Below are 27,236 nucleotides of genomic sequence, written 5' to 3' on the forward strand. Positions count from 1 at the left end.
TAGCCTGGGACCTTGAACCCCGCATCGGGGACGTTGAGTGTCCAGCCTGAATCCCCTGCATCATTTCTGCCGACACTCTCCAATGCAGGTAGCAGTTCACGCTTCCAAATGCGCCCCTTGTCCCATTTTTGGAGGTCACTGAGGCCCCTGAAGTCCAGCTTTCAAAAGCCTTTAGGTGCCTCTGGATTTTCAGGCTTGCAGGTCTGCGCATTCTAACTCCACCTCTCTGGACTTCAGCAGAAATGAAGTGCCCTCTGCCTCAGCACCTTTGGAAATCCCTTTGGTGTCTACCTGTGTTAGTAAGGCTCCTGAATACCCTTGAAAATGTGTCCCTAGGAGGCATTGCCAGCTGTGGTGTTCACCATGGATGGTCTCTCCCACAGATGCTCTGGAGGTGACCATCCTGGGGAGGGACAGGAGTGACGGGAGGCTTTAGCTGTAGAAGAGCAGAACTGCGGTGCACGGGGCTGCCCCTTGGGTCGTTTTCACTAAAATTCACTTAAATAAAGAATGAAAAGCCAGTCTTGTTTTCATTTAGGAAGGGAAGCAAGTCCTTTACTCTTGCAATTACATTTCTCTTTAGCTGCCAGTTAGTAGAATTAAAGAATAATTTAGAGGTTCAGAGGATCTTCATGAAGTATGAAATAACCCAGTCACCGCTGCGTTTGGGGACCTCAAAGACAGTCGAGGAACCTGGATTGAGGCCATAGAGGTCATCTGGTTTTGTCTCACCAAAATCAGGTGGGTTTTGATGTCTAGTTACTTCGTCAAGAACACTTTTGAAAGGGAAAAAGAAAAAAGCCATTTATTCAGGAATTTAAGCCCTGGGTTTTATTGCAAACCCTTGGGAATAGTTTTACAACAGCTCACCGTCCCTCTTGTTTAGAGTGTCTGTCTCGAAATGATGTAGGCTCTTGATCTAGCCAACTTGACTGTATCTTTTTATTAAAGTTGCACTTCCTATGGTGGTGGATTTAATTTAATGCAAACCAAGTTGTGTCTAGGTGACATGATCTGACTGCGTTATGCAGACTCCTATATTATGACATTCCTCTCACACTAACTAAAAGCTTTGTTGCAACATATTAATATAGAAAGGGTTATTTGTTTTGCTAGTAATAAAGGCCATATATTTGTTGTTTAGAACTAGTAATAAGGTTGACTTTTACACAACCTTGGGGAGAAAGTTACGTTATTTATTTATTTTTGAAGAGTTAAAAATTAAAAATGCATCTTGTGTATGTTCAAATGAGACGAGAGCGAAGGAGAGTACATACAAATTCCATCAAATACAATTAGCATAATCAGAGGCTGGATGAGAGCCACAAATGATTGCACAAGGGAAAAAAAAAAGTAGTTCCTGGGATCTTGGTACATCGCCTGAAGCTGAGCGGGACACGAAGCAGCAGGAACTATTTTTACCCAAGGGCAATTTTTACTGATACTGCCCTTGCACACAGCTCTTATTTTATTATTTTTATGGATTCTTTTTCTGTCCTAAATTTGTATACTGAATTATCCATGAGGATAAATGTCAGAATGGATTAAGATTAAATTAGGAACTAGATACTCCAAAACAAAAAATCTCTCTCCTTCTTGCGCTTGCCCTTTTCTTTAGTTTAGTTTAGGGTTTTGGGAGCAGTTTTTTGGCTTTTTTCCTTTTAGATACACCAGGCTGCAGCTATATAGACTGTATTTTCTTTTGAATCTTTTTACATTAAATTTTCTGCACAGATGATTTAACTTCCAGTATCCCATCTTCTTTGGTTTAGGTCATCATTCTCTTCATAGAGTTCCCGAATTTCTTTCTTCTGCTTGTAATATAGCTGGATGATGTTCTTTGTCATATATTTTTTTTTTCCCTTTTCCACTCCGGTTCTGCTGCAGTGCACACGGGGGCATAGTCAGAGAGTTTACAATGGCTCCTACCTTCCAGAGAGTGATGAGTAATTTAGACCACTTGTTATCCAGGGCCGCCAGACTCCAGCTTCTCGCAGAGCCGATGGAGAGAAGTAGGCATGACACCTAAATTAGGTACCTGTATTACATCGTTTAACTGCTGCCCCTGGATCTTACCAAGTTAGTTATAATAACCCTATTGATGTTAGTAGGTAAAAGCTCAGCGTTTAAAAATTCACCTCATGTTGTACACAGAGCCTTTGCTTATCCGTGAGACAGTCTTTTCCCTGCCTGCTTCTTTCTTCCCAAACTGGTGCTTTTTTTTGTGTCACATTGTGTCTCATCTCACATTTTCTCAGCTTCTGCTCCCCTCCTTTCCACTCCCTCTGACACATGCGAATGCTCCAGAATACATTCATGCGCTCATACTTCATTAGTCTTATATGCATACTTTTCTTGTTCTTGTTTGTTGTTTTTTTTTGCTGAGCTTGTTTTGTTTGGCATTCTTTTTACATTTTAAAACAAAATATGCTTAACAGTGTCTATTTAAAATTGCAGTTGTTTAAACACTCCAAACGGTCCCTTTGGGAAGTGGGAGGAGTGCAGGGAAAGTGGACAAAGGCAGCTGACGATGACTTGTATTTAGCAAATCTTCCATTGCCCACAAAACCATGTTTACAGGATTTATTTGACCAGATTCTGGCTCTGAGCAGCTTCCAACAGCTGCTTAGTCTTTAAAAATAATAATAAAAAAAAGTTAAAATAAAATTAAAAACTAGTGTTTCCTCTCTTTTTGGGCATTCAGAGATCGCTCCCAAAATAAGGCGAGCCAGGATTTCCGATGGGCAGGACTCGATCAGTTGAGCACTGTCGAGCAGTTTTTGAGACGCAAGATTGCAAACACGCACAGCTGGAAATAGGAGCTCCTTCCCATCAGGGAAACTTCTGTTTCCTGAATAAAGGAAGGATTTTGGGAGGTTTCTAAGGTGTTTTACTTACACCATTCTTTCCCTATGGTACTCTTACAGTCGGGCTAATGCTACTAACGCCCCTGGGCTTACAGCTCGAGGTGAGACACTGTGCTGGGCGTGTGACAGCTTTTCCAGACATGGAAATGTCACAAGTTTAAAACCTCCCATTTTATGCCCTATACAGCTGTAAACAGGAGTTTTATTCCACTGAGAACGGCAGATTTTTAGTTTGCCTGTGGAGTTTGCTCTCAGCTAGATCTGAAAGGGCTTGAACTCCCTGAAGCTGGGTATTGAAAAGCTGTAGACAGTCACATTTTATAGATATTTTACTTTTATTAGTGAAATTAAAAAAATACAAACTGAGACCTACCTAGCTCAACCTTTGGTAAATAATTTAAATGTACAAATTTACTCATGAAAGAGAAGGAAATTAAAAGATGTCTCAAGATGACTAGTTCCAGAGGCAGATAAATCGTTTTTTAAATAACAGCAACAACAATATCTTACACTTTTCACCTCTTTGCAAATCACAAAGCTGTTTGGGTTGTAACTGCTATGTACAATATGTCCAGGGAAAGCCGTTTCCACTGCTAAAGTGTGTTGGGTTTGGTGCTGAACGTGGCCGCGATGCCATGAGGCGACATGGGACTGGATGAGAGGGCTCCTGCATCTCCTCGAAGCAGCAGGGGAATATTAGGAAGGCAAAAATGTAATTACTGGAGTTGAAATTGAGCCAAGACAATGGGACTGACAATACATTCTTGGAAAATGTGCTCTTTGATCGTAAATATCCATGAAGCAAGCTTGCCAACGGCATTGATTCTGGCAGTGGATTATCACTGACAGCCAGGATCTGCTGCCCTCCTGCTTTAAGCGGCGCCCTAATAGGTTTTTAGACAAATAAGCAGGGTAGTAGGTAGAGAACAACTCTTCAGGGTATGGTCATCGCATCACAAGTTCCCTGAATATGTTGGGTTGACCACATGAGAAGTATTGTACAGGCGATCAGTGCCGGGGCAGCGCATCCTATGTGTTTGGGACATGCTGGACCTCCACAGACCAGCTGCAGGTGCCCTGTGTGGTGTCCAGCCTGCCGGCGTCGGCAGCTCGGTGCCAGTTCCCATCCACACGCTGAGGCTGGTCTTGCTCAGCCCCGCTTCCATCGTGAGCTTTGACTGAAATGAAGCATGAGCAAAGTCTGACCTTCATGATGGCTTTTTTCCTTCAAAATCTGCACCCGGGAGACAGTTGCTGGCTTTAGCAAATGTGAGACCTGGGTTCCAATAGCAGGTGCATTAGGTAATGGTGCTCACAAGCTGATGGTACTTTTATTCTTAAATGAAGCTGAGTAGACCTATGAGGAGGGTGTTGGTTAAAATAATGAGATAGAATTCGAGAAAGTGCAAAATAATACCTGCACATCATCCAAATGATCTTTGTGTGCGAAATGCATTGAGATTGTGCCCTGATCCGCATCTGACAATTCCAAGTCCTACTGTAATACAAATAACAACCAGATATTTAGGATAGATTAGAATTTACTTTTGGATCCATTAGCATTTCTGTTAAATCTGACAAACGATTTAGAGAATCTATATGAATACAAAGCGCCTGCTCATCATATTTTGTGACAGCTGGGTGAATACTTGACATCTTTGTGCTCTTAAAAGAACATATGCGAAGACTCAATTTAATTTGTAGGGTTGAGGGAATTTATTTGCCTAATTTTGAGCCCACTAGCACATGATGGATTTGAAAGTTCAGTTCTAACAGGAGTATAATTGGGTTCTCATTTCACTTAGGAGAGAATGTGATAGAAAGGGTGAGGAGAGAGATAGAGACATGGGGAAAGTAAAGTAAGAAAATGAAACTGAGAATACTCAAGAAAAAAATTGCAATGAGACTGAAAAAAAAATGTAGCAAGGCAGAGCATGAGAAAAAGCCTGCACATACAAATAGAATACCTTTTAAGGGGACAGAAGAGAAAAAATAATGCATTCTTAATCATGTTGCCAAATGTCTTTTGAGTGGAAAGAGCTCGTGCTTTAAAATATACTCACCGGGGTAGCTGGAAACAAAAGAGAAAATATTAATTCTTTAAGTTGTAGGAAGGGAGAGAGGAACGTTTCTCTAAATACTTTCTCAAGCTGAGTAAGTAAAGCAGCTCATCAAATGTCCAGTCCCACAAGGAGAGTCCTTCACTATCAATACCTGTGGTGCAACCAGTGAGCTGCAAGGGTAGGACACATGGCCACGGCCATACAAACCAGATCCTGTGGGTGAGCCTCAAGCTCGCTGACCATCAGAAGTTAGTCTGATGTCTCCAGTGGTTTCATTTGTGACAAAGACCAACCCACGCTCCGGAGGTCGGCTATTGATTGCCAAAATACTGAGCTTGGTCTGTTCCCTGCATGTATGGAAAGTCCTGTGGAAATCACAAGTGAGTAAATCCTGCCAGGTGACAGATGCCCTTTCACAGGATGGACGTGGTGTTTGCTTACAGTTAGTGGGCAATGTGTACGTAGAATGTGAAGTGGTACTGTACTGAGTGATAGGGAAGGAGTCTTTCCATACACTCCTGAGTGCTTCTGTAGGAGACACAAGGTGGGTGGGAGAGTTGGTTTGGATCTGACCTGTTCACATGTGCTTTGGCCTTTGTTCAGATTATGGGTATGCTTTTTTTTTGGAAAGCTGAGAAAACCCCTCTGCCTTAGCCCCTAATGTGCACAGTGTGAGTGGTGGCTATGTAGCTTTCCTCTGCCTTGTGTTACTGAGAACCACTGCCACGCGAGTGTCGCATCCACCAGTCCAGTGTAGCACGTGGGGCCAGGATTCGCAAGCAGGACTGCCTGCCAGCATCCGAAAGCACCATTATTAAAAGTCCTTAGGGAACACTTATCCCTCAAGTTTATCTTTTAAATGATTCTCTTAGTGGAAAAAAAGGGCAGGAATTGAGTTTGGTTTCACTCCAACTCTCGGCATTTACTTTTTCCTATGTGCTTCCAAATGAGCTGGCCTCTGATGTCCCCAGCCTTTCTTTTGCCCAGCTTTGGCCACAAAGAGTCCCTTTGCAGCTGGTTACTAATGGGTCCAGCTGAAACAGGGTGAGCTGAAGGTATTTGAAGGTACATCTCGGTTGAGTGCTGTAGGACCTTGTTGGCTGCTCAAGGTTTAGGTCAGTACACGGCAAATGGAAGTACTTTTCCTGTGACACTTGTATTTACTTTGATTTTTAGGTAAGAACTACATTTCCAGCTGTATCGCTGGCAACTTTTCATTAACACTTCTTGTTGAACAGTAGCTTTTTCATCTTTGTGCTTTGCTAACATTGTAGAATTAAATGGGTTTTTCTGTCTTTTTGATTGTATCCTGATATTCTGTCACCTTTTGATCTCTGTGTCATGCACATAGACTATAAACTCCTTCAGGTACAGACTGCTGGGGGGGGAGTTTGGGGGTGTATTTTTTCCTTCGAAAGTGCCTGCTGCGGCAGAGCCCCAGGTACTGTGGGACTGTGAAATAATAGTACGAGTATTAGTAATAGCAAAAGCATCTTACAAGTAGTAAGAATAAGAATAAGAAAATAAGAATTTCTACATTACCCTTATGATACCTAGGAAAAATAATTTTATTTGAAGTTTATTGAGAGCTCTAGGAAGAGCTGGAAATGGCAACCTACAGACACAGCAAATGGCCCGAAGTACTGATACGTTTCTGACTATATACAGCAACTTCTGCTTAATCCGATCACTGGTTAATTTAATCCTGTTTCATTTGATTGGATCCCCTGGAACCAAATCATTTGTATTGTGTTTTAGCCTGGTATTTCTGATCATTGTCTTTGTTAATTTGATCAGGATTGATTGACCCAGTCATTGAAAATAAATCACATAATTAATCAAATGCAACATTAGAAAAGCAGATCCTCAGCTAGTCTGTTAGCTTTTACCTCTTGTTTTTCTTCCTTGGCACATTGAGTTTGGACTTCCTTTAGAAAGAAACCGAGATGAACATTTTAATAGCATCACCATTTCAGTAGTATAAGGTGAGATATATATATATCTCTATATGTGTATGCATATATATATGCTTATTTAACTGTTTATATAGAATAGAATAGAATAGAATAGAATAGAATAGAATAGAATAGAATAGAATAGAATAGATACAGTTCAGCTGGAAGGGACCTACATCGATCATCTAGTCCAACTTCATATCTCCTCTCAAAGCATCTTAATCTCACAAACTGTGAGATTACAGATTTACCTCTGTGACCCTTTCCGAGGCAGGGGTGTTGGATAGGTGTTGGGTGGAGGGTCTTGCTTAATCATTCAACTTTTTTAATTACTCAAGGATTTTAAGGGAATCGGCACGCGATCTATGTTTGGATTTAGCACAGGATCATCAATAAATGTAAAAAACAAGATAAGGCTCTGTGCTTTGTTGTAATAAGGTCTGGATAGTCTGGGGTACAGTCAGTACTTGTCTGAAGCTAATGGTTAGCTCCAAAAACTGTGCTATGGGTGGGAAAGGAGGTTTTGGATTTGCAGCAAAGATTATTTTGATCTTCACCTGTTGGGTGGAAAGGAAAGTATCCCATTTTAAATTTTTTCTAAGGTAGGTGTTTGGTCCTGTTTTGACTCTTCTCTCGCTCTGATCAATACTTGTGACCAAAGTTGGCCGTTTTGATCTGCACTGTTAGATATTTATAGATTTGTGTTCTAATTGAAGCTTTATTATGGCAAACCAAGGCTCTGGTTGTCTTCAGGAGGTGACGATTGCACAGAGAACAGTGAAAACTCTCTTTGCCTCTCCTGAAAGCCACAGCCAGTTCAGCAGGGGACACACTGCCTCTTAAGGGGTATTATCTGCATAGCCCCGGGACTGGTCTCCCTGGCAGTTCATCCTGGGGGTTACGAGAGCACTGTCTGCCCTGCACCCATCCCAGCAGAAATAGTAGCTTCTGATGGACCATGACCTGCAACAGCGGAGGAGGAGAATTAGGAAGATCAGCTCACAACTTGCTGTTGTAGGTGAGGTAGCCCTACCAAAGGTCATTTAATTTTAGCTTGCCTTTCCCTACATGGCTTACAGAACAAACCTGCGCTATTTAGGGCTCACTATAACCCCTCTCTCTCTGTCTCTTTCCCTGTCACCCTGGAGTTTCTTGAGTGGGAGATTATTTTTAGAGGTGGTTTACTTTGTGTTAACTTCCTGGGAGCAAAGAGAGTAGGAGGTTTTAAGTTTTCAGTAGCATAAATTTTCTTTAAAAGATATATAAGAGAGGATTTTCAAAAGCACAAGGTCTCTTGCTGAACTCCCCACCCTTGCTGGATTTCCTTCTCTTAATAAGTCCAGTAGCCCAAACTGCACACCTAGAAGAACTTATTCTTAAAGGAATAAGAAGGAAAGGAGCATAAAGCAATTTGTTGTTAGAGGAAATGTAAGTAGAGCTTAATCTTAACAGTCCCCATTTATCTTTGGATGACGAGGGACTATTTAGCGTCGCAAGTTGCCACAAACGAGTAATATTGAAGGATCATCTGATTCACACCCCAAAAATGAGTGAGGAAAAAATGGGTGGCAATGTAGCACAATTTTGGCAAGCCAACTAGTAATGCTAGCCACAGCTATACCATTATCTGTTTTACTTTAAATTGTGTGGCTGTGGACAGCAAAGTATGTCTAATAGCCATTTGCTAGATTTATAGCTTGGTATGCAGTGTGTTTGCCATAAATCTTTTAGAAGGATGGTGGTGGAGGCAGCTGAAGCGTTCATGCTAGTCCAGGAATCACTTCTGTCAAAGGGAAACAGGACAACTGGGCAGCTTCCTACCAGTAGCGTGGAGATACGGCAACAAAATGAGCAGGAATGCTTTGATGTAAAACCTACAGAGCGGAAAAATTGGAGAAAACGGGGACTGTGTTTCCAGAAAAACCATGTATTAGGACTCTGTTGTAAATCAAATTAAATGACTGCCAACTGCCTGATCCTGCACTGAACTCTCGTGTTATTAAAGCTATGAATCTGAATGGAAGTGGGGTTGCATCTTGAGACCTCGTTCCCAAAAAGGATCTGCCAGTCATGTCTGGTTGGAACAGCTTGGTGAATGTTTAGCTTCTTTTAAGAACCAACTGGGAGACTGATGGGTTTGAGCTGTTTTTGCACAGACTTGTTTGAGTCTTAAGATGCATTTTCATCTGTCTGCACAGAAAAAAAGATTTTAATAAGAACCATTGAGATACGTGATTTTGGATTGAAAGGGAATGCAATATATTATTTTAGTAGTTTTTACTGTGGAATACATTCATGTTTCTCCTGCACAACCCAAATTTTTAACAAGACAGGAGCAATTACAGGAATAGCCAGATTTTAGATGTTATCTTGTGTGTAGGAAAAGGGATGGATTATTAAAGTGTATAGCCTTTTTGAGAGATGCACCACTCTAATCCTGTTTTTCACATCTTAATTTTAGTGACTGCATAACTTACCTTCATAAGATGGTCTTAATTGAACATTTCAATAGAATTTGAATAAAGTCTAATATATCTGGGATTCCTCCTCCACTCCTTTAAAATACGATGTGAAATTTATTAGTCATAATGTACATATCCCAGAGCTAATTGTTTTATCTTGTAAATCAGTTTCTCCTCATCTTTTATATGGCTTTTACTTTCAGATTTAAAGAATAAATAAATTCCTGATTGAAAAGACTTTGTTGTTGTGCAGTAGAAAAAGGGGGGGCAGCTTTATAAATGCAAAAGGATTTTTAGTTCTTTTTTAATTATTTACAAACGCTGAGTTAAAGGACAGTGGAGTTTAAATTATGCATTAAATTAGCATCTTACTGATGGAAGACTCTCAAAGAAAGTTGAAATTCTTAAATTGCTATGAGCCAAATTCAGCCACAATTTAATAGCTCGATTGATGTTGATGAACTTAAGGCAGTGATAAATCTGGACCTATAGGCTTATTTTTCTTTTCGCTGTGAAAGGTAAGCATGCTGTTTCTACAGTACTGGCTGTCCTTTTGTTTGAGGGTTGACCGAGTATACTTTGATCCTTTTTTTAGAAAAAGAATTCTCTGTTCTCCCTTAAAGAAAGCTTCCTAAGACCTGGATCAGATTATGGAAACTAACGTGAGCACACAAAAGTGCTTGTTAGAAAGTGAAATTTATGTGCAAACTAAATGTGCCCTTGATGATAGCCTTATTGATCAAACCAAGTTAATAAATCAGTAATATCATGTAGCACTGTTCAACACTCACGGGCTTATCTTGGTTCTCTTTTTTTCTTTTTTTCTTTTTTTTTTATGTGCCTGCTGTGTAGGCAGAGAACATGCACTTTCCTGCCACGGGGTGTGTACTGCAATCGAAATACTGAATTCAGAGGGCTTGAATGTAAAATGTCGGCGTCCAATACAACAAAAGGGAACTTTTCTAGAAGTAATTTAATACTGGGATCAGAGCCTAAAGTGACACAGCTTTTACTTTATAAGTATTCCTCTCTTTAATGCTTTAGGCCCTGTTCCAAAATGAAATTCAGAGTCCTGTTTGGATAATTAAAACAAATCCATGGAAAATTGGGGACAAAAATGCCATATGGAGCAACTCCTGAACCTATCAATGGCCAGCATTTGCATTCAAGATAAATGTTTAGTTTTCAGGCAGTCTCCCGTTAGGTCATTCTTGAGTAGCTTTGCCAGGACACAAGGGTTACATCCTTTGTACGCCCTTGGGATTCTGGTCTGACAAGCACTTATTCCATTATTACCCATATTTCCTTTTGCCCTCTGACAAAAAGCACTTATGATGAGCTGGATTTATCTGCCTCTACCATGGGATGCCTGCAGGATCTCTGAGAACCCTCTTGCGTTGCGTAGTGCATGTTCTCTGCTGTACATGCTGCCGCCTTGTTCCTGATGTTGCGGGTTTTCGTCCATCGTGAGATGGTTTTGCGTTCATAGCTTTGCTCTGATGTGGGGTTGATCTGCATGCCGACCCTGTTAGCGGAGGAGGTTCTGCTCAGGCTAAAGTGGGGCTTCTGTGCTCGAACCCAGTGTCGTGCGCTGATGTCCCTGGTGTCCTGGAGCAGCAAGTGTCGCAGCCGGGACCTCGGTTCGATACCTCAGCTCCGTTCCCTGATGTTCTCGCTGAGAAACGAAGGCAGCTGGGTGAGTACCTGAGCCTCTGCTGGTGAAATTTGCCAAGACAGAATACAAAGTTCCATTTATGAAGTAGTCTTACCATTCCATGGTCCCACATTCATTCCCACCTAATGCTGAACACCTGACTGGAGAGTGATGGTGTGAGAGTGGTTGTCCTGGACCGTGCAGCCACCAGAAAGGAATAGATATCACCTATAGTCAGTTCACAACCTTCTTCTATCCCATCTTTCTCCCCACCTTTTCCATAACCTCATTCCTCCTTTTGCCTCCCCAGACCTGAAGCCAGTGTGGACAGGGAGCCTTAGAAAGGGTTAATGAGACAGTAGCAATTGACCCATTCCCAGTATGGAATTTTCTACCATTGCATTGTTTGAGCTTGGGAATTTGGCTGACTGTATTTGGGAGGGTGACGGAGGCACAAATATGGATGAGATGGCAAAGAGGCTCACTCCAGGAAAGATGGGGTGATGTTGGTGGTGGGAAGAAGCTGGACATGCTTATACATCTGCCTTCTTAGCAGCTCGCAGACTGGGTGGCGAGAAGCTCGGCTGTGCACGGCGCTGGGATCAGGGCTCGGTAATGGCTGTTGTGCTGTGCCTGTCTGGGACGTGGGCCCTGCTGCACTCATGGATTTCTCCAAGCCAGCGTCATTAATCTCAAGGTGGGGGTGTCTTTAAATCCTCTGAAAAACGTGAATGGATGCAGACTGTGCCCCGCTGCTAAGCCATGTGTCTCGCCTGGAGGCTATACCTCAGTGCTCCAGAGCTCAAACTGGCCAGTGGCTCGTCGGTGGATGTGTTTAAGATGCCAATATTGAAATATTCTCTCCACTCCAGAAGGAACTAAGACTTCTCCTGTCTTTTATGCAGAGGAGCAACATTTTTCCTATGAGTTAACTATATTATTCTCTTTCTCACTGCTCTCACATCAGCTTTGGAAAGAGAGAAACAATGCTGTGTCATCGCAGAATTGCCTGGTGATGGGAACTGTAAGGTAGATGAGTTCTTCTCTCCACCCATGAGCAAGTTGTTGAATGAGGTTTTACTGCAGGACAGCTTGTTCAATTCCTCCTGCGTGCTGGCCTGTCCATATCTCTTAGGTTTTTCATACATTACAGTACAGCCCTCTCTTAAAACAACAGTTTCATTTCTGTAGCCCAGCCCAACAGCCGGTGCTAAGGAGATATTGCTGTCATCATTGCATCTTTAAAAGCTCTACATATATCCTTAAGAGCCTCTTTGGCCACGGATTAGACTCAGATATACGCTTGGGATCCTGTCCAGCACGGTATAGGAATTTACCCCAGATGAAGATCTATCCCTCTGTGGTTCAGATTTTGCACATGTGCCTCATGCACACAAATAATACCTGTTCCATGCAATATTTAGCAGCGTGAACTACAAATTAGACCATTAAGTCTTCGGTGAAAAGACCACTGAGCTTTTTAGAGCACCAGACACGTTCAGGCTTAAAACCCAACCAGGGCCACCAGTCATTACTTGTTAGAGCGAGGCATAGCTAACAGCTTTAAAAGGAATTCCCTCATTAAATTGAAGTTGCTTTTACCCATGACAGGCCATAAAACCTGAGTCCGTGGGAGGGAATGTTTGCCTCTATACATGTGTGTGTCTTAGCCTTTTTATTTTCAATGGGGAGAGAAAATAGAGTGGATTGCATATTGGATACATTATCTTAGTATTAAGCTGCCATTCCCAATCTCTTTTGGATAATTGGAACAGAGAATCGCTACTTCTCATCCATCACTTTAAATGAAGGCCTTAGTAAAATAATTTTGGTGGCTGGGAACCGCAAATAGGATCCCTCTATCCAGATTAGCTCTTTTTTGCTCATGAAACTGTTTGAATAGGTCTTAGCACTCTGAGCCGTAGCAGGATGTATGTCGGCAGTTTTACAAGCCTTTGGGGAAATTGCTCAAATGTGTTTATAAGGACCTCCCAGGAAGTGTTTGGTGGTGGTGAGCCTGGGGAAAATTGTATTGGAATTTTTGTTGTTGGATTTTTGTTGTTGTTGGGTTGGGGTTTTTTTAATTTCACTAACATACTCTAATGCTGGTAGTCGTGCAATGTTTCCATTGATGTAAAAGTTTAGGTCTTATTTCATCAAAGGTTTGTAAAACTTTGGACTTAACATCAGACTTAGTTGCAGCTATGCCTCCTGAACACCTAATAGTAACCAAATCACTAATTCCCAATCTTTAGCACCAGCTGATTGCTGTGAACTCGCGAACTTTCTTGTGGATATTCTGAAAAGCCCCATGAATCTGAAGGTTTTTAATGTTTTAATTTAATAAGGTTCAGTGGACCAGCTGTACACCAATTACTGTTGCCTATGGGCCATGGTTTATGACTATTTGAGCTACAAAAAATCGACAACCTGGCAACTTGTCTGTGTTAGTCTCATATAGTTCTGAAATTGTTCCATCTTGCTTCCTTCTGCCTGTACATCTGTATTGCAGTTAATTTCCTTAAAGCTGGGAGATTGCTCACGGCTGGAGTTCAGAGGGGCAGGCATGGGGTGAAATGCAAGCTTCAACTGAAAATTTTGTTTGCTCTTAATGGTTATTTCAAGCAAAAGAGGAAAAAAGCCCTCAGATTTGGATTTGGGGTACTCTTTTAATGACAAAGAGCACAGATTGAACATTTTAGGGGTGCTACAAAGATGCTGGTGATTGCTTTAGTAATCTTTTTAGTCTGCCATGAATTTCAGGCAATTAAATAGCCAATGCTGCTGTTGACTAGCCAGGCTTCAACAGACCTTTCAGAAACCTTATTGTCTTTTCATGTAAATAGACATTTGGCAGTATTTTAAAATGTATACCCAGTAGATTTTGTAATGCATTTCCTTTTTTCATGTGTTTTGTGTTTAATTCAAACAAGCATCTGACATGAAAGCTAAAGATAAAAGTCTAACATAGTACAATTAGTTTCTGTGAAGTCTGCAGATCACTAATGGAACACATCTCTTCCCCCTGCACAAGTAGCATAATACAGGCCATTTTTTGGTCATTTGTGTTGTACATTAAAAGCATCAAATAGAGTGCTGTCATGTGCCTGAGCGCATGGACAGAAAGTTCCTTTGTTTGATAACGTTGGAATTAATTTTGCTTTCCAGATATGCACATCGGTAATTGCTGCAATTGGATCAGAGACATGTAACACTTGTAATGTAAGCCTTCATGTATTAAAAAAATAATACAGAAATTAGATCAGAGACCAGAAGTATATATAGAAAAAAAGAAGAAGTTCAGTAAGCTGGTTTTCTGTTTCCACCACCATTATTGTCTAAACGGTGTTTCATGAATGTGTGCTGTGATTTCATACCAACTAATCTCTAGCTCTTTCCGATCAAATAAGTACAAGCTCAGGAGTGCAGTTTGAAAGAATGTGCTGGACTTGTGCTTTTAAATCCACTGAGCCTCTAAGAAGCGGGGTTGGTGAGCATATTTAGTGGAAAAAAAAATTTGGAAAAAACTAGCATTTTGTGGAATCAGAGGAGAAGTATTTATTAAGAGGAAACCTGCAAACCTCCTTCCTCGTTATTAATGCTCAAAGGATGGAATTTAGATCTAGATTTGGGTGCTAACTCCACCAGTTTCAAACGTGTCTGATCTGGTGCTCTAGGTTTTTTGGAAAGAAGGCTTTCAGTTGCAAAATAGGCAATGGGATTTTTGTAGGATTTAGGAGAGCTGTGTCACGTATTCCCTTTCTTACCCATTCTGAACAGAACATATGGGTTCTTTTAAAATTATAGCGTGTGTGTGGTTCAGTATTATTTAAGGTACAGGAATATTTTTTCTTTTAGATCGACACTGTTTTAAAGCAGCTTGGGAATGTAACAAAGTTACACAAGATGCTGCACATCTCGACAATGCCACACAATAATGAAAAGTATGTATTTCAAACCCACTTATAAGACTCGGTTCATACAACAAAGAAATGCAACACACAGATGCCACATGTGGAACGTGCAGAGCATGATTTGAGTTGTGAATCCTCCTGTCTGCCTTTGATGGTTCATAAAAATGGCCAGTTCTCTATATTGCATTTAGTGTTTTTTAAAGCTTTGCTTTGGAATAAATAATAGTGTTTCTGGGGGAAGTATCTTAGCTGATTTATAGGCAGAGAATGCTGGTGGTGCTTTTCTTTCTCTTCTTTCTTTTTCTACTGCAGAGTGCTTTGGCCACTGTTAAACAGTTTAGCTAGATCCAAAGGGATACTGCTAACATGAACTAGTAAACCACCAACAGTGTTATATCCTCCTGTGTCAAAGACCTTGTACAATGTAAAAGCTAAAGGTATTCACATTAAGCCTTTTCTCAGGACAATTTATAAATAGAAAGCATTTCAAAACTGAGATTTATTTCTTTCCCTCCTGCCCTTTCTTTGCCATGAATACAGCAGAATGAATCTTACAGCTCTTGCTTGTCTGCATGTCCTCTCTTTTGGCCTTTCCTGACTTGTGTTTTTATTTCAATTGCAGAAGTTGTAGAAGTAGTTGAAGTGGTGGGGGCAGAAGGAAATGTGAATCTAAAACCTGGATATCGTCCTTGGTGCCAGTAGGATAGAAAAAAATCTGGAGAAGTTAAATTAAAAAAAAAAAACACACCCAGAAGAAAACACCAAAAACCCACAAAAAAAAAAAAAAACCCAAAAAAACCCCAACCCACACAACCAAAAAAACCACCAAACCAAACCAAAAAACCATGGGAAAGAATAAATTGATGCTTTTTGAAAAAATAATAATAATAATTTGGACACAAGCTGAAAATTCTAACTTCAAGATTCCATAGAAAAAAAGACATTAAGAATCACATTTCCCTGTGAACACCTGCATTTAGCGAAGTGTAGCAATTTCTAGAGGGGAAAATATTCTCATTGTGGCTTCTGGGAGCAAAGAGACCAGCACAGCAAAAGCTCTATCCTCCATCAAGGTCTGCACCCAGGACTCCTCACTCCCAGAGTCCAAGGAGGATAAAGCTCAGGTGGAAAAGGGAATGTGTGATAGGAGGCACTTGGATGAAGGGAGATAGTGTTGGAGCAGGGTAGAAGAGCTGGTGGGGCTGTTTGGGGGCAGGGAGAAGGGAAGGCAGGAGGAAACAGGCACCTCTAATGGATTTAAAGACATGAGGAATGACTGATGGGCTTGGGAAAGGTGTGCATGAATTTGCAGAGGGAATAAATGGGTCCGCTAATGACTTCTTTTCACGGGGCGATTGAGGTACTGGGGAAAAAAGCTGCTGGTGTTGACAGAGATTTCATTGGTACTACGTGACCCAGGGCATTTATGGAGCCGCTGTACCCGGTCTCGGAGCTAAATTACTTCCCAGATGTAAAGCAAACAAGTGATTGCTCAGACTGGTCTCCTGTTCTTTATGGCTTCCGTCCTCAATACTCATTCAGCAATAGGCAGCTGGTTCCATTTTCTTGGTTTAGAGGTTCTGACACCAGTAAAAACAAAACAAAAAAACTTTTAATCTTCCAGCAATGAAATGCGCTGCAGAGTTAAATAAATGAGACCTGTTGGAGCACCCTTGTTTTCTACAGGCCTTTTCTCAGCAAAGGCATGGTTGTTTGGGAAGATCCCCATAAACTGCAGGGGGGTGCTGGCTTAGCATTTAAATCCATGTGATAGTTTCTTTATCAAGAAATCTCTTTCAGATCATATCCCCTTTGATGATTATTCAGCCCTGATCCTTCCCCTCCTTTACAGTTATTTTAACATCTCTGAAGAACTGCCAACATACCCACTCCAGCGACCAATGACTGTTACGCTGCTTTTTTTTTATTGGCATTCAATTTTAAGGGTTGACAGACAGTAAATACTAAGAATTCTCTTTACTGTTCTACAGTAATTTGTCCTACGGTTGTAAATAAGTCTCTCTTGTTCTGCCTTCTACTAAACAAAATGCACTGTTTTTGGAAGCGATTGAGCAAACAGAATGTAAGTTGTGACTGAATGGATATTACTGTATCTGGTTTGGTTTTCTTTATTTTCAAGACAAAAGAAGCAACTTATTTCTGAAAATGCTAGTTTGTTGTGGATTTTTTTTTAAAGGTGGATCTATTAAATTTCCACAAGTATTTTTTTCAAATGCGTTGACACACATTGACAAGCCTGGAGGAGAATGATATTCAAAGATTTTAGGATCCTCTTGGACTGTAACAAAAAACCAAGCAGCAAACTACTAGCTATGAGGAACTGTAATTCCCAATAGTCTAAACATTTTTATTCTGTATTTTTCTGTCTCTCTGGTAGACACCTTGCATTTCCAAGACTGAAAATCAGCCTCAAGGACTTGCAACGAGCGTCAGGTGGGGACAGACACCCATCAATCAGTCCACGCCCTGGGACACTGATGAGCCTCCATCTAAACAGATGAGGGAGAATGAAAACCCAGGTATGTTTCTAATCTTATTTGTAATTCTACAAGGGAAAATCGTTCAAAGCAAATTCAATGCACTATCTCCATTTACCTCCGTAAATTAGACTTCATTGTGAGCCCTTTCTTTATTCTTTAGCAGGGTTTTTCTCTCATTGTAAAGACCCCTCGAGTTTCTTCTGCGCTGGGGCTAATATAAATGTATTAAGATGCCTGCAAGTTCATTAGAGTGGGGTTTTTTTATCTCCTTCTCTGCCTTCACTAGAGGAAAAGGCACTCTGTAATACTTTAAGACCTCTTTTATGTCCAGAACTACCTGAAATGATTTCCAGCTTCCAGACACATATCATACATTGTGCTACTATGCCAGACGCCTAATTACAATCTTTTTGTAGTGGCTGGAGCACCATTATTATACACACAGAGTGTTTGTCAGGAAGCCATGAAAGCACGGTGGGGAAAGAGGTTAATTTTCTTGGAAGCGTGCGCTTAAGCTGCATAAAGCGCAAAATACATAAAACTGCAAACATGCTGCATGTCACCTGATGAGTATTTTAACAATTGCACTCACATCGCAGTAGCAATTTTATGCACTTACCGGTTGGGAACGGTTCCAGACCCTGATCCGCTTTAGGTAGCGTGAAGGAGAAGGGCGCGTCGGCGCAATTGGGCAGTGGCTGCGGGTGCAGGAGGGGGAAGGCCGGGGGTGTTTGGTTTTGTCTTCTGGTCTCCCCCGTGCCGAGCCCACCACCATCGCCAGCCTTTCTTCGTGCCGCAGGTGCAGCACCCTGGGTGACCACAGTGGCGGCCGGCAGCCAGCCCGCCCTCATCACGCACTCCTACGGGATGACGCAGCCGCCCACCTTCAGCCCGGCCGCCAACGTCCAGGCCCCCGTCATCGGCGTCACCCCTTCCCTCCCTCCGCACGTCACCCCCCAGCTCCCGCTGATGCCGGCCCACTACCAGCTCCAGCCGCAGCCCTCCCAGCCCCTCAGCAACATGGTGGTCAACCTCCAGAGCCAGCCCTTGTACACCAACAGCCAACCCCTCAGCATGTCCTCCATGAGCGGCGTGGGCCCGGTGGCTCATCCGGGCCCCGGGCCGGTGGGCAACGGCCACCTGGCCTGCCCCATGCTGCCGCCGCCGCCACCGGCCCTGCCCTCGGCCGCCCTGCCCAGCAGCGCGCCCACCACCAACGGGCAGGCGGCCGCCCCACTGCCCCCCAACACGGCGGGGGGCCCGGACAACACCAACGGGGTGCAGATGCTGCGAACCATCGGCGTGGGGAAGTACGAGTTCACCGACCCCTGGCACCCCAAAGGTAAGGCGGGCCGGGCCGGCCCCGCGGGGAGCACGGGCGGGCGGCGGAGCTGGGGAGGGCGGCGGGACCCCGGGGCCTTCCCGCCGCTCTCTTCGGGCCCGACAGCCCAGCTCCGGTGTCTGTCTCCATGTTTTCCTTTAATGGCTACATGTTATGAGTGAATGATGACAAAATGCAGGGTGTTAGAAAGAGGGAGGATGAGCTGTGAGTGCATTTTGTAGTGAAAAATGGCTTCTGGGCCTGTCATAAGCTGGTGTTCCCGATGGTAAAGCAGCCACCATTCCCTGCCTCTCCCTTTGAAACACACACCCATGTTTCCATCCAACCACTTTCCTTCTGGCTTCAGTTGTGCCTTAGTCATGACTCTAACGGTCTTCGTCAACCATTGTCTTCTCCCTCCTCTAGTAGGAGCCCAAGCCAAATGCAGGTAATGCTGCTGACTGAAGCTGAACAACCCACAACGTTCAGCGTTAAAGGGAAAACTCTTCATTACCAGCTTCATTGGGCTCAAATGCTGCAAAACACCCTGAATAGTCATGAGCGTTCCTGAGAGGTTGACCTTTTCTGATAAGTAGCTTGTAAATGAGCCACACCGTTGGGTCACGTTGGAGTGTTATTTCTGAGTGTCTTACCCTAGACACTTCAAAAATACCTTCGCTCTGTATACTTAGTTTTTAATTTCATTTGCAGAGTTTTCCCTGCTTCCCTTAAAAATCATGACTGTGCCACACGCACAGGTAAAGCGAAATGTAGCTTACAAAAATATAAATGCAGACCTATCAGCAAAATCAATTATATTGATTTTAAAAAAAACACCCCAAAGGCTTCATTAAGTCTGTGATATTTTATGTATACATTTGTATTCAGACACAATCCACGTGTAAATTATTTACTTGCCACAAGCTATTAAGTTCTATTGTGTAGCTCTTTATTAAAGGCAAGGAATCTCTATTAAAAATTATTAGTCCAATAACTCTTCCTGCTCATTACGTAAATTGTACTTTGGTATGTGCAAATCCTTACCAAATGTCTCTTGAAAAGGAGTTCAGACACAAGCTCAGCAGTACTTTTCTAAAGCTAAATATTTGGACTGCTTTTAAATTTTCAACTGCCAGCCCCAAATACGATGAGACTGCTTGCTGGATGGTGAGCTTTTGAATTTTGGTGGGCTTTAAGTGATACCAGCCCAGTCAGGTAGCGAAAAATTGACCAAGAATTGCTTTATAAGAGTTTTGGTAACTCCTTCACTTTAAAAAAAAAAAAATAAAAATCCACAAAAGCAATTTGTCAGGTCAGGTTTATAAGTTACAACCCCTTGATTTTGTAGAAGAAGAAAGGGGAGAGATTTATACTCTAATCCTGGTAGACTGAGTTGTAGTGGATCTGCTGGATGTCTCTCTTCTCCGTGGAAGCTATTTGTCTTCCAAAAGGCATCATCTCCACTTTTCATAGCCACCTATCCCAATTTACTGCACTGGATACTTGGATACATGATCAAATTAACAGATTTTAAAGGATTACTTGGTGTCATTGGAGACATGTGCAAATATACAATACAAGGAAAAACACATAAGCTTAAACCACTTTCACTGCAGTAATTTGATCACATATCTGAGCCCTGGTGACACTAACCTAGTGAGACAAATGAGCACGTCAGTGACTGCACACTTGAGGTTAGGAATACTCTTAAATGCCTTGCATACTTAGGGCCAGCAGCATCAGCTGTTATTTACTCTTCCTCCATCAATTAACCTTCAGCGTATCTCTGGCTCACAGATGAAGTAAGCTTCAAATCAGAGCCTAAGTAAAAAGATCATAAAATATTTAATCAGTCTTTTAATATTTGATTTGCAGAGTCTTAGTCAGCATTCTTGCTTAAACTGCTGTAAACCCTGGTCTCGTCTAATTGTCCGAGCGCCGTTGAGCGCAGTCAGCCGAGGAGGTGTTCATTAAGGTGAGGAGGAGGGCGAGTTCCCCACTAGAGTATGCCAGGCATGCCAGATGTAGCTCAGGTCTGGTATTTGGAAACCTTTGTGGCTAGGAGAGGCTCATAAGGGGAACATTAAAACGAGCAGTATTTCTAACCCATGACAACTGCTGACACACTAGCCATACTTATAAACTGCAAGCTGGACAACTGTTTTCCCAGGGATTAGCTAACTCCTCTACGACCATCAGGTATTGAGTTATTCCTGTTCTTGTGGTGGTTAAAAACAAACAAACGTAAGATAATGAAGCATGCATATACAAATGTCTCATAAGCAGGACCTATTTTATAAAGCTATCTCTTGGTCCAATTTCCAGTCTTAAAAGCCCTTGTGTCTAAAGCTATAATTCTTGTCAAACCTTAAGTCGGCGAAGAGGTATGTTGGGTTTGGTTGTTTTGAATGAGAGAGAGGGAATCAGGAAATTGAATGCAACTGGGTGTCTAACCAGACCTTAAAACCTTACTAGGAGAAGATCCTTAATATAAACTGTATGGATTTCAACGTGGCTCGATTTTTAAATTATTTTTTGTTTTAATTTTTGCCCTCAGGGATTTCAGTCTCTAAAGCCTGACTGATTTCACAGTCTCACATGATAGACACTTTTCTCTCTGAGAAGGAATGGAACTATGAGACAGTTCTGAGCTGTTCAAATATACAAGTTCAAACTAGTTCTCTACAAATTTCATTTAAATATTCTCTCTCTTTCTTGGGGAACCTTGGCCAGTATTACAATAAGAGCCACTGCTAATGGCCTTAAGATCTATCTCATTATCTTGAGATACTCTGTATTATTATTTCACTTGACAATCCAGTCTTGTACAGGTTTGAATAATTACTGAACTATCCCTTAAGTGGAAGAGCAGTTCTTGCTGGTTAATATGATGGGGTTTCTTATATTTTTAGACTTTATTAGGGAGCTGATTTGAAGCGTCATGTTTTATTTCCCATAATTGTCTTTCATTTAGCTGTGTGCATGTTGGGACCACATTATACTACTAGGTTTCTTATGTAGCTGTTTCTAAACAAAAGTAAGCAAATAAGTTGCCAGAAGCTAACGGCACTGCTAGTATGCTGTCTCATTTGCAATAGGTCAAGAGATCTCACTTAGATCACTGAAAGAGTCAAATAATTTCTATGGCTCTTCAAAAAATGAATTTTGGTAACAAGAATCATGATATAAACCAGATAACGTCATTCTCTTTACAATGTCACAGCTAATTCCCATCTAATTCCATTGAAACTACTTGTAAGAAAATAATTTTTGCATGGATTAGAGTATCTTCTTGGTCTGGATGGGTTATATTCTGTGGAGAGATTTTTTATTGCTTCGGTAATATGTTAAGTAGGAATGTTAAGTTTAGCTACACGATCCATTTACTTAGTGAATTTATAAAGCAGTTACATTATGAGAGACATAAATAATGTTTCAAAGTAATTATTGCTTTCAGCAATGTGTGAAGAACTGTGGAGCTGCCTTATGAAATGCGTGGGATCTTTCACCATACACAATCAACATCAGTTTTGAGAGGTGTCTGGTTTGGCCTGTAATTGCCCTGTGGATAGGATTTATGCCAAATACTCCTAGCTGACTTCAAAAGCCATGTCACCTTAACACAGACATGTAACCTAATACTTTAGAACAGTCAGCCCTTGTTTTCTCTCTGTGTCCTCAGCCTTGCTGTGTAATCTAAAGATTAAGTGCCATGGAATTAATAAAGCAGAATATTCAGAACCATGAAGATGTTCATTGTGAACATACTCGGTGAAGATTCACTGAAGTTCTGAGAGCCAAATTCTTATGTGGCTTCTTCAGAAAATGCGGAGTTGCAAATAATATTCAAACATAATTTCAGTTTCTTCAGGCTACATGATGTGCCAGAACAAGTTGTCGCTTGCACAACGTGCCTGCAGAGAAGAGAGAGGGATGGAAACCGTCCCTTCTGTTTCTGACACAAGGTGCCGGTATCCCATGCCATGGCACAGTGACAGAGACCAATGTCTATGTGCCTGCCAATCCAATTGAGCCCAAGCGGAGAGAAATTAATCAGTCTGATGAGCGGCTAGAAGAGATTGGTTTCCTCGCAGAAATAACTGAGAGGTAGTCCTTGATGTTGTCATAGGGCAGTATGCTTCTTTATATCCAAGACTTGTAGTAAATCCAAAATTGAACCCTTGGTGGATAGCCCCGCCATATGTAGGACATAAATGTTCCAGCTTGGACTCTGAGATCTGTTATACATGTGAAAAGACACTTTCTTCATAAACTCGATACACTTCAAAGCATAGTTGCTAACACAAAAAATGAGGAAAATACGGTTCTTCATTGCACTACTTTCTCCTGCAATGCAAAATTAGCCATGGACATCGGGGGTTTTAATTTGTGGATTTTCATGGATAATATTGATGTTTGTTTCCGTAGTACTTTTGTTCTTTAATTCTTTGGTTTGCAGTCCTTAACTAGTGGGAAAAGAAATAAGATGCTAATTAGTGTTCAGAATGTAATGACTGTAGAAACATAACAATATCAGAAATAAAATCTGAATGTTAATCCTTGTAACACTAATTTCTTACCACTTCATTTTCAAGCATCACCAAATACCATGAACTAAACAATAACAAAACTACAAACAAATACTGTTGCATCATCACTTATTGATTGCACCTTTCACACTTGACTTTATTGCATTGGAATTCTCATTAGACCTCAGACAATATTTACTTTCCTTAATCATGGAAATCTACCTAACAAGGTAGACTATAACATTTTGTCAATACCCATCAACTTTTTCTTCACAAAAGGTTGAATTTTCAAAGGGATTTCAGCTTGACCTGCTATTCTGTGAGTGTACCTAGTTCTGGACGTGAATGCTGGGGGGTGGGAGGTGTTTAAATTCAAAGTGTAAACCAGCATTTGGAATTCTAATAACATTACTTAAAGGATATAGTGTGATGAAGACTCTAGAAATCCTGGTTTTAGTTCTCTGCCTTGCACCAGAATACATGGCCTGTGTCACCTTATTTTTGTTTCCATAGATATAGACAGGTAAGTAGGTAGGTAGATAGATTATACAAAATTGCAGATATAAAAGTATACATAAAATTTTAGTATGTGTGTGTACACACGTATATATGAATATGTATGCATATAGTTGTGGGGAAGAAAGTCTACAATACAAATAATAGTGCATTCTATCTCCTGTTTCTTGTAGTAGAGTTAGGTTAGCATTGTACGTGCTTCTTACTGTGTTTTCCTAAGGTAGTCTTGATTTTCTGGGGCAGCCTAAATGGTACCAAGATACAGATGACTTCTGATCATTTGTAAGCTCAACTTGGTAATGATACATAAGACTTTACAGAATCACAGAATGGTTGAGGTTGGAAGGGACCTCAGGAGTTTGTCTGGTCCCACCCCCCTGCTCAAGCAGGGCCACGTAGAGCTTTTTGCCCAGGACTCTGTCCAGATAACTTCTGAATACCTCCAAGGATGGAGACTCCACAACCTCTCTGGGCAAGTTACCCTCCCTCACAGTAAGAACATGTTTCCTGATGTTCAGAGGGAACCTCCTGTGTTCCAGTTTGTCCCCATTGCCTCCTGTTCTGCTACTGAGCACCACACAGAAGAGCCTGGCTCCATCCTCTTTGCACCCTCCCTTCAAGTATTTATATATGTTGATGAGATCCCGCTGAACCTTCTCTTCTCCAAGCTGAACATTCCTAGCTCTATCAGCCTTTCAGCAGGGATGCTCCAGTCTCTTCATCATCTTCATGGTCCTTTGCTGGACTCTCCAGGAGGTCCATGTCTCTCTTGTACTGAGGAGCCCAGAGCTGAACACAACACTCCATGTGTGGCCTCACCAGTGCTGAGTAGAGGAGAAAGATCACCTCCTTCGACCTGCTGGCAATACTTTGGCTAATGTAGCCCGGGATACCATTAGCCTTCTTTGCCGCAAGGGCACACTGCTGCCTCATGTTTTAGCACATGCACACACAGTAATGAACTTAAAGCAAACTGCCTGAACAGGTCCTCTAAAATCAAATCTTTTCCAAGATTAATTACAGGCTTCTGACATTAGAATAATCTTAATGGAATTGCAGAGTTGATGAGGGTATCTAAGCCGCCACTTGAGCGAGACTGAAATACATTTCACCTTTTTGTGTTGCAGGTGGAGTATTTTCAGTAATTCCTGCGCTGTCTTTTAATGCCACTATTGGTCAGGTCATGACAGACAGTGATTTAGTGCACTGAAGAGTCAAAGAGGACTTGTAATAGTCCTAGAACATTGCCTTGCTAAACGTACAGCATAAGGAAGGTCATCGGATTCTCTTTTGATTGACAGCTCTCAGTATGCGAGTGATGAGATTTCCAAGTTTCAACTGGAGCAGGAGTCTCTCACCACTACCAATATTTTATGAGGGTTATTGTAAAAAAAAAAAAGTGTGGGGTTAAGGTGTGTTAAAACTCCCTGAAACAGCTCTTAAAAGTCATCTAGTCCACGCTGCTTTTTGTAATGCCTGTTTTTTTAAATATGCACCAGCTTTGCAACTGTAGTTCATCTGTTCTTGAAAGTACAAAGCTGAAGAACTTTGATTTTACTCTGTTATGTGATACTTTGTCATCACTTGCAGATACACTTCAGTAATTAGACAGTGATACATTTGAAGACGCCTTGAGTTTCTTTCCACTCTAAAGTCTAAGACACGGTTTGCTTAGAAGCCGTTTTCTTAACAAATATGGTTTTGCCCATGATAGTGGCCACTAAATACATTCAAAATAAGTCTGAGAGGCAGCAGAGTTCTGTTGAATTACTATTTTCTCTCCCGTTGACACACTACTAAACTCACAAAGTGCAAAATTTCTCAGGAGCTGGATGATAACCAAAATCTAGGCTTCCTTTTGGCACAGAATACAGAAGTGGCAACTCTTTATAATTACAGCCCAAATTTCTAGGCAGGCTACCTTCCCATCCGTCCAAATGCTGTTCCAAAAAATCCCTTGCAGAGAGTTGGAACTGCATTTGGATGTTCTGAAAGTTAGTAATTGTCCAAGACACTTGCAGTTTCAGAACTCCTTATGTTTAATTTCTGATTTCTCTGACCTTGTCTTCCCTTGGTCTTCTGCATTGTTCAACTCCTGACACATATTTGGATGCAGCCCTTGTCTGCAATGGGAAACCTACCTGATCCCTCATATGCCTGGGGCCACCTTAGGGCTACCTCTCCTGAACGTTCAGTTCTCTCCACAACTTTGGCCTTTCATTGAATTTTCAGCTAAGATTTTGTTCTTCTCACAGCAGGATAATTCCACTTCTTTCGCTGTCATGACTTAAAAAATGGGTGGTCAAGTTATAGCTACTACAGAGTCAGCAGAGAATGGGGACTTCACACTCAGTCCAAACTGAACAAGCTGGGTCCATCAGGAACCAGACTGTGCATTGGTGTATGTACTGAAATGTTCTCAAGATGGGCTATTCTGTGATCTCTGGAGATCTCCAGACAAGTGGATTTATTAAATTGAAAATGAGTTTTGGTTTCCCTACAAAAAAAATGGAAATGCCTTTTTTTTTGTAATCAGCAGTCATCCATGGAGCTGTGCCTGAACTCTGAATGGAGAAGAATCATTTCTGTCTCATTGCATTCAGAACGAGAATGATTCTGTCCCATAATTTAAAAAAGTCTAAACATATTTCTGAAATATAAACATTTCCAAATAGAGACTGTTCTTACCCTGCTGTGCCTTGAGATTGCTGATGATAAGCTCCGCTGTCCCACGGCAAAGCTGGGCTTTGAGCTGCAGTCAATACTAATGATAACATGGGATTAAACAACACCTTGCATCTTCAAAACGCTTTTATGGACATAAATTTTCTAAAAAAATTGTCTTTAAATAACTGATGTGAATATTTTGTAAGACTAAAGGTACAAGAACTTTGGCAGAAGCAAAAGCAAGAATATCTCTCAGGAAACGAGTTTTGGTGTAATGTCCCTCAAATCTGCTTGTTTCAGATGTCTTCTATGTTCACAGAATACATACTATGAGGAGAGAAGTTATTTGTGTTTTGTAAGTTCATGAGAATTTGTAGTAATGCTTTCTTTTCTTTAGTTTTTCTTTCGTTGTTCAAGTAGGAGGTAACTTGGGCAACAATTTGAATGGTGCGTGCAAGAAAATTCTTCCCAGCCGCAGACATACTTGTTTCTATATGTTGTGTTCCTGTACATTGTCACAATGATATGCTGCTAAGTTCTTTCCTCACAGTAGGATGGTCAAGCTTCTTGCAATCGGTCTGGTTTGTGTTGTGCATATATTCAGGTTTCTAGGTGTATCAAGTGAGGGTGACAAGGTATTTGTATATAGTTCCATCTTATTATTTACATGTCATTACATTAGATTCCCAGACTAGGTATTCTGGAAAGTATCATAAAGTGATGAAATCATCACTGGGAAGGAGGTACATAAGCTTGCAGGAATGATTACTGATAGACAAAACTTCCA

The 27,236-nt window shown here is 41.4% G+C and overlaps 1 protein-coding gene across 1 annotated transcript in view; it reads left to right on the forward strand.

Moving 5' to 3' along the window:
* The window catches only part of KLHL29 (kelch like family member 29), a 244,924-nt gene that overhangs the window by 89,387 nt on the left and 128,301 nt on the right, over window positions 1–27,236 (forward strand). The window contains exons 2-3 of the mRNA XM_074153745.1: window positions 17,314–17,455; window positions 18,216–18,758. Of these exons, the coding sequence (XP_074009846.1) occupies window positions 17,314–17,455; window positions 18,216–18,758 (685 nt within the window). The remainder of the gene's footprint in view (window positions 1–17,313; window positions 17,456–18,215; window positions 18,759–27,236) is intronic.

This window comes from Numenius arquata, chromosome 9, assembly GCF_964106895.1.
Source record: "Numenius arquata chromosome 9, bNumArq3.hap1.1, whole genome shotgun sequence".
Taxonomy (NCBI): domain Eukaryota; kingdom Metazoa; phylum Chordata; class Aves; order Charadriiformes; family Scolopacidae; genus Numenius; species Numenius arquata.